The sequence below is a fragment of the Artemia franciscana genome, chromosome 6 (assembly GCF_032884065.1).
Source record: "Artemia franciscana chromosome 6, ASM3288406v1, whole genome shotgun sequence".
NCBI lineage: Eukaryota > Metazoa > Arthropoda > Branchiopoda > Anostraca > Artemiidae > Artemia > Artemia franciscana.
In genome coordinates, this window is record NC_088868.1 from 16,073,649 (window position 1) to 16,084,896 (window position 11,248).

Consider the following 11,248-nt stretch of genomic DNA (forward strand, 5'->3'; position numbering starts at 1 on the left):
TATTTCCAAGGTTGAAATGACTATCCATTGTTTATTTTGGGGAAAGACTTGATTATATTTCTGATCATATTTCTTGACTATATTAGCTTTAATATGTTCCTTTTTTGATTAAACTTATTTCTATGGATCTAAACAGGGTGTAACTGCAGTATTTTATTGGGGGGAGGGGGCAAGAGGGAATCCATCTATAGATGGTCAATGAGCATGGTCAGGGGAAAGCAGCGGTCATTCTGGCCTCTTCAATTTGCTTATACTTAGTAAGTATTAAGTATTATTATTTAAGTATTATAGTAAGAAAGTTAATGCCAACTATGACATCTACTTTATCTTAATAAAGATAAAATTGAAAAAAGAACTACAAAATGATTATAAATGTTAGATTATTTATTTCAAATTTCCATCCTCTAAAATATCTGTACCTCTGGCAAGTGCCCCCCCCTCCTCTGAAACCACCCATGGACAAAGAGGTATTAAAAAACATGAAAAACATAAGCCTAAATGTGTTTTAAAGATGTCTGAAAATTCTACTGATTCTGTTACAAATTTTCTCTCAATATTCTAAGGAGAAATCAAGTCCCTTTGTTGAAAAGAGCCATCACAAATATGAGCCCAAGCTGAGGTTGGACTATTAATTGAATCATGTTTGTTGATTAATTTGGTCTAGTATGAGCTGGTTTCCCTGTTAAGATCATCTTCACTTTTGTTCTTGTGCTACTATAAGAAGACATAGATAGGAATCAAATCTCTTCAATACCCTTTTCCTCTTGTTTTACTTTCTGTTGCTTTGTAAGTTTATTTCCAAGCCAAAGAAAGAAAATAAGAAGGAGTTCTACCCTTTCTTGATTTTATTAGCCTGTTAGAACCAATTAAAATAGATACAAATTATATTTTTTAATAACATTATAAAACACATCAAAGTTGATAGCTGAACAAAGGTGCTTTTTACAGAACTGGTTAAGGAACCAAAAGTTTGGCCATCTTACATTGCTGAGCTTAAGGACGTGTTTACTCTCAATTAATAATTTACAGAATGCATAACAGGCCAGATGTCCAAATTCTTGGACCACATGAGTACCTTCCCAGTTAAAGGGGGAAGGGGGTGTACCAAGCGGTTAAAAAGTAAGGATAGCCAGTTTCTCTCCTAAGTCTTCAATATGATATTATTCTTCAACCAATAACAAAGAAAAGTTACTATTTAGCCAAGACATTACTTGGTTAAATTCAAAAACATTACAGAATACATAAATAAACAATACACTCACATCAAACAAACATAAACTAAGTAGTAGACTCAGCTTTTGCTAAGGTTGTCAGCAATGAGTTGGTGCAGACAACAGTAGTGTACTGTAAACACTTTGGTTGGGTGATGGTGAGTTTGATAAGCTTGGATTCTTTGCCAGCTTTACTGTTAATATTAAAGTGCATGTCCCCCTTCTACTTCCTTAAACTTGTGCATGCCCATCATAGTAGACAAAATCTTGCAGTTGTGCTATGCACTATTCTAACAGCCCAAAGCAAAATGTCATTCAGGTGCATGTGATTTGAAAATGACATTGTAATAAATGAAAGGTATACCCTCTACATTACCATTGTTGAACCTTCTAGTGGGAAAATGCAACCCCGCTCATTGAATAACAAGGAAAAAAGCTTTTTTTTTTTTTACATGGGCAGCAGTGATAATATATCTTCTTAGTTTTCTTCATTGCTATTGAGGCACTGGAACATCATAGAGAGCTGTTTAAGGATTCATAAAAGATAAAGTATTAAAAGAAAATGTGTGAATTATCTTACTTGTTGAGCGTTGTTTTATTAAGAATATCCAGAAATTCTGAACAATTCTTGACAGCATTGCAGTAGAAATCTTGCATTAATGAATACTTACCAGGAATGCCATTTGGATGGGAAAGACTGACACATAGAGTTTGAAAATTACCTCCCCCATTGTAACTTGGTTAAAAAGAATGAAATCTAGAAAAATTACACAAAGTCTTTTTTGTGTGTATATCAGGCTATGTAAGATATACATTTCTGGAAGGGGGAGGTCCTTACCTATAGGGAAAATAATTTGACCTGAGCAAACATGGCAAAAGAGGAATTTTACTATTTACTTGATGATAAGGTTGTGGATGCGGCATATTCGTATAAACATTAATGTGGAACATATTAGGAAGTGTAATGGACCCCTGTTTTGCGTATTTTTTTTTTTTAATATTATACAAATGAGGATGGATCAATTAAAAAAAAATCTGCTCATATAAAGAACAAAGTTGAAACTTAAAACAATCAATGGTTTGAAAGTTACTTGATAATCCCCCCTTCCTCAACAACGCCCCTGGACCTAAGTTGTAAAAAAAATATGTAAAAAGACAGCTTCCTTTGTCAGAATATCATGTCAGGAGATAATATTCATACTTGACCTTTTGAAATTATAATATGAGGGTACACTTTGTGGTTTATCTATTTTCAAGGCTATTGATATCATTAAACATTTGCAATGAAATGAAGAGAGAAAAACTCGATGAAGAAAACAGACAAAGGAGAGTTCAGCCAGTAGCAAAAAGACAAAAAAAATACACAGATATTTTGCCTGTATAAAAACAAGGTTTCTTCAGCATAAAAGAAGCAAAGATTAAAAAAAAAAAAATCAAACAAACCAAAAATATATAAAAAACCACCTCCAATATTAAACTACAAATATTGAAAGACCTCTAAGTATCAGCTACTTTGGTGTTTTTATACAGGCAAAATGTAAGTTTTTTTTTGTCTTTTCGCTACTGGCTGAAGTCTCTTTTTGTCTGTTATCTTTATTGAGTTTTTCTTTCTTTGTTTCTTTGTCATGGCTGACCAGTTTTTCTTAAGATTTTTCATTTATTAAATGTTTGTCAGCAATTTTTTTTTGTTAAAGACTTGTTTTTCTTTCTAAAGACTTGTTTTGTTTTGCATATGCACACCTTTTTTAGTGATTTTTAATTCTTTTGAAGGGGTTTAAGGGAGGGGACAGCTCACTCTTATTTTTGGTATTTGTAAACCTATATAAGCTGTGTGGTATTATTTTTGTTGTTGTGTTGTTGTTGTTACTATTATAAACACATTGTTTGAAATACTAATAATTTTTACTACTAATCAGAATGTTTTTGACATTGTGTATAAGCCCCAAAATAAAAAATTTCTACTAAAATGTGAATAGTTGTTGAACATGTTATTTGAGAAATAGGCCATGTCATCATGTAATGATTTTTACCTTTTGGTTCTTTTTTTTTCAGAAGGAATTTAGAAACCTGTTCCAAAATAAATAGTAAAGATTTTTTTATGTTTTGTTTTTATTTTTTACGTTTTGGTTATTTTAAGTTAAACATGATGATTATTGTGTCTTTAGGAGAGACAATACACATACTCTATACACTCCCTCCCAAAAGAGTGTAAACAGAGGCTTTAAGTAAAAATATAGTACATTTTTGCCATTTTATCTCTCTTTAGTTTTGACAACACATAGAATATATTGTTTAATTTTTTTTTTTAACTTCTAGAACTCACAACAAATCCACCAGATGGAATTGTGGCTGGACCTACAAACGAAGAAAATTTCTTTGATTGGGAAGCTCTAATTTTGTAAGCATTTGCTTTCCTTGCTTTAATTTTATTGCAATCAGAATTGAGAAGGGCCTATATATATGTGGTTGGGATGTATTAGATTATTTAAAAATTGTTTTTTTTTGAATCCGTGATGCACCTCTGTGAAAAGTAAAATTCATTTATTTTATGGTAGAGAATTGTTTTGTTCAAAATGATGTTGAATGGCTTGTCTACTCCTTAGAACTGTTTTTCCTGTAAATCAGTCAAAAAATTTGCATTCCTTTTTTTTGTAGTAATTCTTTTTTTGATATTCTTGTGGATATCCTGTTTTAAGTTAGGCCTTTCTCTGCTTGGGTAGCAGTTTGGCATAATGTTCTTGTGATTGGGAGGTAGCTGGTCAGGCAAAGAGATTGCTTTGATTGATCTTGTGAATTTTTGAAATTCACTTGATCTTTTTAATTTTTGACTGAAGATTTAGCCTTTGTCAAAAATTTAAGTTTCAATTCATTATTTTTGTTCTCAAGCCGAAAATCTTGAAAGCACTAATAACAGTAAAAATGAAATTTGATTTGTTAAATTTGTTAATTTGAAACTTTCGCTACCCTATACATCTTGAAAAATTAAGAAAACCCAGGAACACAGTTTTGAAAAAGACTGACATATGCCATTATGCTGTTTTATTGCTTAGTGGGTTGCAAAGTTGAAAATAAGCAATGCATGTAAAAAGTCAAGAAAAACTGAGCAAAAAAAACATCAAAAGGGAGCTCTAGAAAGCATAGTTTTCCTGATTGCTGCAGCAGAAGAAAAATACTGCTATTAATTAGCAGTAAACTGGGTAAAAAAAAGCAGTGATTGAATTTTTAGAATTACGTAACAATATCTTCCTAACTTCTTATTACCAAACATGAATATGAAAGAATTATATATATCATTGAATAGTTAAAACTTCCAAGTTGAGGATTAATATGGTTATTGTTAATCAGTGGTTCCCAAACTATGGGTCATGACCCAACAGTGGGTTGCAAGCAAATATTGAGTGGGTCATGGTTGCAAGTAGATCAGCAATTGAAAGCCAGAATATCGATAATTAAAACTATTTTTCAGCAACATATCTTCTGATAAATCAAAGAGTTCTTCACTTGCTTTTGTTGACATACCAGTTGGCAAGTTGTCTTCATATGGTTACAAATCCAACTCATTAAATTAAACTTTTTCATCTCTTCCCCAAAATAGTTATCTAAACTGTTGTTTAATAGTGATAAATGAATGGAAGTTTCAAACAGTACGTTCATCTTAGGCTGCACTTGGTTATCAATAATAAAATTTCGATTGTTCAAAGCAATCATACTTGCCATTATCAATGGAACTTTTCCACACCATTAGCTCTTTAATGAATCCTGAAATTTTATTGTGAACAGCAAAAGCGTCTGATCCCTCTGATCCCTTTTAACTCCACAGGTGCAAATTGAGTTTGTTTAGTTTGGAAAAAAATCCGTCAAATAAATGAGCTTGAGAATGAATTTGTCATCCAGTAGATTCCAAGTAATTTCCAGTAAATTTTTTCTTCCAAGTAAATTGTAACTTCATTTCCCATTTCTACTAATCATGCCAGTAGTTTTCCTATGGATAACCAGCAAACTTCTGTATGCAGAAGAGGAAATTTATCATGGCTACCCATTTTTGAAATAGGCTGCCTTGGTAGGGTTTAGTTTTAATACAATTTGCAATTTTCACGGCTGTATCGAATGCTGTTTAGAAATCATTGGGCTGTGACTTGGAAATCAGTGCAGCTCTATGAAGTCCACAATGCGTCCACAAAGCACACGGACCTGGTTCAAGAACTCCAGTAACCACACTGCCATTTTTCCCGAATATAGCCTGCATACAGCTATTGCATATACTGGCACAGTTCTTCAACTGTAAAGCCAGAGCCCAGTCAACTTTGGGAGCCACTGGTTTAAACTATTCAGGTTTGAACAAATTTAATTATTAGTTACTTGTCTTGCATACAAGAACATCTTAGTAAAACCAATTATCCTATTTTTTTGTATATATATATATATATATATATATATATATATATATATATATATATATATATATATATATATATATATATATATATATATATATATATATATATATATATATATATATATATATATATATACTAGCTGTTGGGGTGGCGCTTCGCGCCACCCCAACACCTGGTTGGTGGGGCGCTTCGCGCCCCCCCCAAGCCCCCCCGCGCGCGTAAGTCGTTACGCGCCATTGTAGTTGTGTCCCTGTGTCCCACCTGTGAATAGAGATAGATATAAATATATGTTTTTAACTACGTAGTGTCCCGGTCGTCATTTGTGTCCCGGTGTCCCAGTTTGTAATTTCTCTTTGAGTGTCCCGGTCGTCATTTATATTCCCTGTGTCCCGGTGTCCCGGTCGTCATTTGTGTCCCGGTGTCTATATATCCGGCCTGTGCCCCCGGCGTCCCCGTTGTAGTTGTGTCCCTGTGTCCCGGTCGTCATTTATATTCCCTGTGTCCCGGTCGTGATTTGTGTCCGGGTGTCCCAGTCTGTAATTTTTCTTTGAGGTTCCCGGTCGTCACTTATATTCCCTCTGTCTCGGTCGTCATTTGTGTCCCGGTCTGTAATTTCTCTTTGAGTGTTTTTTCTTTTTAGTTTTTTTTTAGTTTTTTACCTTTTTTCTTTTTTCAGTTTTCTTTTTCTTCTTTATTTTTCAGCGTCACTATGAAGTACATATCGACGAACCTTTGTTTTTTTAACGTAAATCTGGTAGGCATTGATGACCTTATCCAAGTCAAAATCCCAAACCCAATCATCATCGCTATCATTTTCAGTTTTGATATGTTTTGACTCTCGCTGTCCAGGTGGATTTTCATCTAACTGCGCGGTTTTGCGTTCTTTAGCCGCAAGCCTGTTTTCTTGCTGTTCTTGTGATTCCCCGGCACGCTTTCTTTTCTTACTTTCTCTATCAGCTGCAAGCCTGTTTTCTTGCTGTTCTTGTGATTCCTCGGAACGCTTTCTTTTCTTACTTTCTCTATCAGCAGCAAGTTTTTTGGCATAAACTCTTTGAGCAGCTTCCTCGGCTGTTGCCATTGTAGGTTCTTCAGTCATTTTACAATTAAAAATTTTTCCGTGAACAAATGTCTTAAATACCGTTAATGACGTCACCGTCATAGCAAAAATGACGACAACTAATTTCATGACGTCAGCCGACACAGAAACATGACGTCACCTGATCCACAGACAGACAGACAACTTATTTTTATATATATAGATATATATATATATATATATTTATAAATTAGTGTCTTAAACTTTATTCGCAGATCAATAGAATACTTATTTTCTTTGGAATTTGAAAATATTGGTTTTGTTACTTAATTTTTATTATGTAAAGTGAAAATATCAAATTCAGTTTTCGGCCTGTGATGGCAAGATGAAAATTTAGACTTGATGCATTTTCTGTTTCATAGAAGCATTTATAAAAAAAGAGTTCTAACCTCAAGGCTATTCATCTAGTTTCTGCCAATTTTGTAAACAAAATATAATATATGATCAATGTACTGGAGATTAAAAGATTGTGTTTGTCTGAGTTCTTACGATTAAAAAGCATGATTAAATTGTGGACTTTGTTTCCATGTTTTTTTTCTCACAATTCAGCATGCCAAGACTTTGCACAAAGCTTTTAAACTAGATTTTCTCGTACTAAAAAAAAAACAAAAACAAAAATGTTATACATATATATATAGGAAATTTCAGTTTTCAGATAAGAGCAGACATAAGATGGAGCAAGGGGCAAAAATTATGTTATTTTGATGTTCTTGGTATTGTAAAGACTTTATAGATGTTTCTATAGCTTACACACAATAACACAATCTCAATTAAAACATGGACATAAATTAATTTGAAAAATTGTTTTCCAAAAGACCTAAAGATCAGTTTTGAAGCTTAGAACAAGGAGAAATGAAGTAATATAATAAGTTAAATGTAAAACAAACAAAATTACTGGGAATTTACAGACGAAATATAAAATGACCAGAATTTAAGATGAATAATCAAGTCAAGAATATAACAAACAAAAATTACTATAAATAAGAGTATGGTTATTGCCCTCAGAAACCCCATAAAGCTATGATGTCAGTTGTTCAAACTTGCCCAATCCTGCTCAAAAAATCTAAATTTTATTTTATGCTAAACAATTAGTCTAGTTTCAGTAGTTTAATATTCAATAAACTTTTTTCAAGGCTTTCTTTCTTTCATATTTGTAGACAATCAATTAGCAAACTAAACAGACTCCTTCAGAAATTGCCAATTGATTATTTGAAGGTTTTGTTTATGCATATCTTTCTTATACTTTTGAATGAATTTGAATCAAAACAAAAATGGCAACAAAAAAGTTTCCATTTAAATTGGCAGATAATTTAAAGTCAAATGTATTTGTTGTGAGGTTAAATTAAACAAACAAGTTTTTTTCAACCGAAAGTAAGGAGCAACGTTAAAACAGTAAAGCAAACAGAAATTATTCTGTATGTGGGGGGGGGGGCTGCCCCTTCCTCAATCCTCTCTCTACGGTAAAGTTTTTAAGTTATCTAAAAATACTTCTCGTTTCAATTCAACGACTCTTGTGTTCCAGCAGTCGTTTTTAAAGAAATGTGACAAAAAGTCGAACTTTAGAATATAGAGTCAGGGTTGGGGATGGGATAGCCCACTTACATGCGGAATGATTTCTGTTCGTTTGAAGTTTTAACGTTGCTCCTGACTTCTATCTGAAAAAATACTGTCCTGTTTTTATTTGTTTTTCCTACTGTTTTTCAAATCATACCTCCTCCCTCCCCCGTGTAAAGTTTTTCCTGGAAAACTCCTCCCTGGCAACTTTCATCCCTACGAAAAATTCTCCCCGTGGAAAATTCTCTGATATTTTCCCCTCGGGTACTCTGATGTGTGGAATCTGGTGGTGAAATTTTCATTAAGATAGTTTGACTTTTTGGGGGTATTTTTCCTCTTTTCGAAAATCAGGCGAATTTTCTCAGATAGCTTTTGATGGATTACATTAACTTAATGAAGTTTACGTAGTTGGAATCAGCATAAAAAGTCAATTCTTTTGATGTATTAATTGTTATAAGAATATTTTTTCTATAGACTTTTGGTTACTATTGAGCCAAGTTCCTCCTCACTTACAGTCTGTCACCAGAAACTGTTTGAAATTGCCCAGATGATGAACATGTCACACAATGATGAAATCAGTAATGCAAAGATTTTTAGTCTGTATGATTTGTTGGCCCGAAGTCCTTAGGCCTGTAACCCCTCAAGCACGTACTCTCCGTGCTTCAAACATTGACGTGATGCTGGGTCTTGGTCATTCAGTGGTTATATAGGGTATTGTCCTCAATGATCTACTATGTATATAATTGACAGTTTTAGTAGCGTAGACAATGCCAGTTGACAGAAATCCTTTAATTTGTGTCTAATAATGCAGCAAAGATATAAAACCAAATATTAAGCATGGTTGTCTTAGATGACAGAGCATTAGAATCTCGTTCTCGATGTCGTAGGCTCGAGAATATCATTTGGCTTTTTTTTAGAAAACATTTATTTTGGGGTATAAATTACATTTTAGGAGAAAGAAAAATTGATATTAGACTTTTTTATGGCTGTAGAAGGGATACAGAGGTTGATTAAAGGGAAGGGGGAATATTTTCTCGTCATAAAACAGTATTTACGCAATTTTTCTGAAAAATGTTTCTCCATAATTACAAAACTATTGAGCACTAAGTTTTTTTTCATTCTTATACCTGTTTTCCAATAGGCTTTGCTGAAAGTTAGCATTATAAGATTAACAGTGGTTTTGGTGCCAAGGCTCTTGGGGGGCAATTTCATATGAATTTTCTACCCTGAATTCAGACACTTTATTAGATTAAATAAAAAAAACAAGTTTTTTCAACTGAAAGTAAGGAGCGACATTAAAACTTAAAACGAACAGAAATTACTTCGTATATGAAAGGGATTGCATCCTCATCAACGCCCCGCTCTTTACGCTAAAGTTTGACTCTTTCTCTCAAGTCTTCTTTTTAAAACAGTAAAAAACCTTAGAAAAAACATTTTTTAAAAACATTAAAAAAATGAATTTTAGAATTTTTACTCAATCCCTGTCATCAAATTTATGAAGCTAGTGTCTTATTTGTGAGCCTTCAATAATTTGTGCCTAAGTTTTTCTGTAATCAACTGAGGCATTTTCCTCCCATATATGCAAACCACGATCCAATTTTGTCAAGAGCCTTTACAAATTTACAAATCGATCAACCTTGATATGTAGTTGTGGGAAGATGCTCGTGGAATTAAGGAGAGGTTAACGGTATTCTTTCCCCAATATCCATGTTTTCTCTCTTTGGTCACTCTTTTCTTATCTGGCGATGCGTTTTGTCTCTACTACCCTAGAGGCAGAAGAAGCAACGATGTTTGGTAAGGCCAAAGGAGGTAAGGAGGTCTGGTAAGGCCACTTTGCTTTCAAAGGAGGAAGTTTACCGTTTTTGAGGCTACGCAGATTACACATTGCCATTGAGGATGCTTTAGTTTCTCCGAAACCAAGGCTATGTTGTCATATCGTTCTTTCATTTTCATTTAGTAAGAAGTTGTTGTTGAACCCTATTTTTTCAGTTACGCAGAAGAGCACAGTTCAAACTTTGCTTTGAGCTGCCATTAATTAGACACCAATCATCTAGAAAATATTCAGGAAGATTCAGTTTTTCCCAGAGTCCAAAATGCCGTGACTGAATACAAGATTTTCTTCTTTAGTGTAAAAGGGTGGAAGATCCTTCTCTCTTGCATAATAGACGGTAATTTTCTACCTGGGTCAGGTAAATTTTCGTCCTTTGACCTTGAAGCAAGTGATTTAGAAGTTCCTTGTGACATGTTGATATCTCTGGTGAAGTCATTTCCCTGATCTTGGTTAAAGTATTGATGTATTGATGATGTCTTCTCATAATCGTTGTCACCTTCATTAGTATCAGAAGACTGACCAGGGGGGTCAGTCACAGTACTTCTTCTGAGTGAGGGATCAGGCATCTTACAGAGTCCAGATCATGATAAGGTGGCGTGTTATGTTTCCTCTGATTGTTTTGGTATTACTTACATGGAACACTACAAATATCCTTATTGTTTTCTGTTAATGTGTATTCTCTGCATTAATAGAAAAAAAAATCAGGATGATCAGCTTCTGCTACTTGAACAGAACGTATTTTATTTTTGCTAATGAACACAAATATAGCAGACGATTTGTTGCGTATAAACAGGTTTTAATACCCCACTACTGTATGTGAAATACGATAAAGGAAGGTCATTAAAAGTGAGGGAACAAAAGGACAAAGTAACAATTAGGACAAAAAGAAAAAACTAAACAAAACGGTCATTTCTATTATAAGCATATTTTATCATCCCTTTTAACAATCTATTAAAAAAGATTCAATGGGCTTTCTGTTGCGTTATGAAAGGGATGAATTAGTTCATTTCATCCGAAACAGAGCAATAGAATTTATTATTTATTTCATAAATATTGGTATTTTAGTCCAGTTTTCCAAAAAGAAGACTGATAATATGGCAAATATACAAGAACTTATACTTGCAAAAGTTTTCCACCAAAATCGCATGTAAGGCTTTTT

The 11,248-nt window shown here is 33.5% G+C and overlaps 1 protein-coding gene across 1 annotated transcript in view; it reads left to right on the plus strand.

The window, feature by feature from the left end:
* Positions 1 to 1,087, plus strand: part of LOC136028499 (syntaxin-binding protein 1-like) — a 36,156-nt gene extending 35,069 nt beyond the window's left edge. Inside the window, exon 7 of the mRNA XM_065706343.1 lies at positions 1,030 to 1,087. Coding sequence (XP_065562415.1) covers positions 1,030 to 1,087 — 58 coding nt within the window. The remainder of the gene's footprint in view (positions 1 to 1,029) is intronic.
* Positions 1,088 to 11,248: the final 10,161 nt, after the last annotated feature.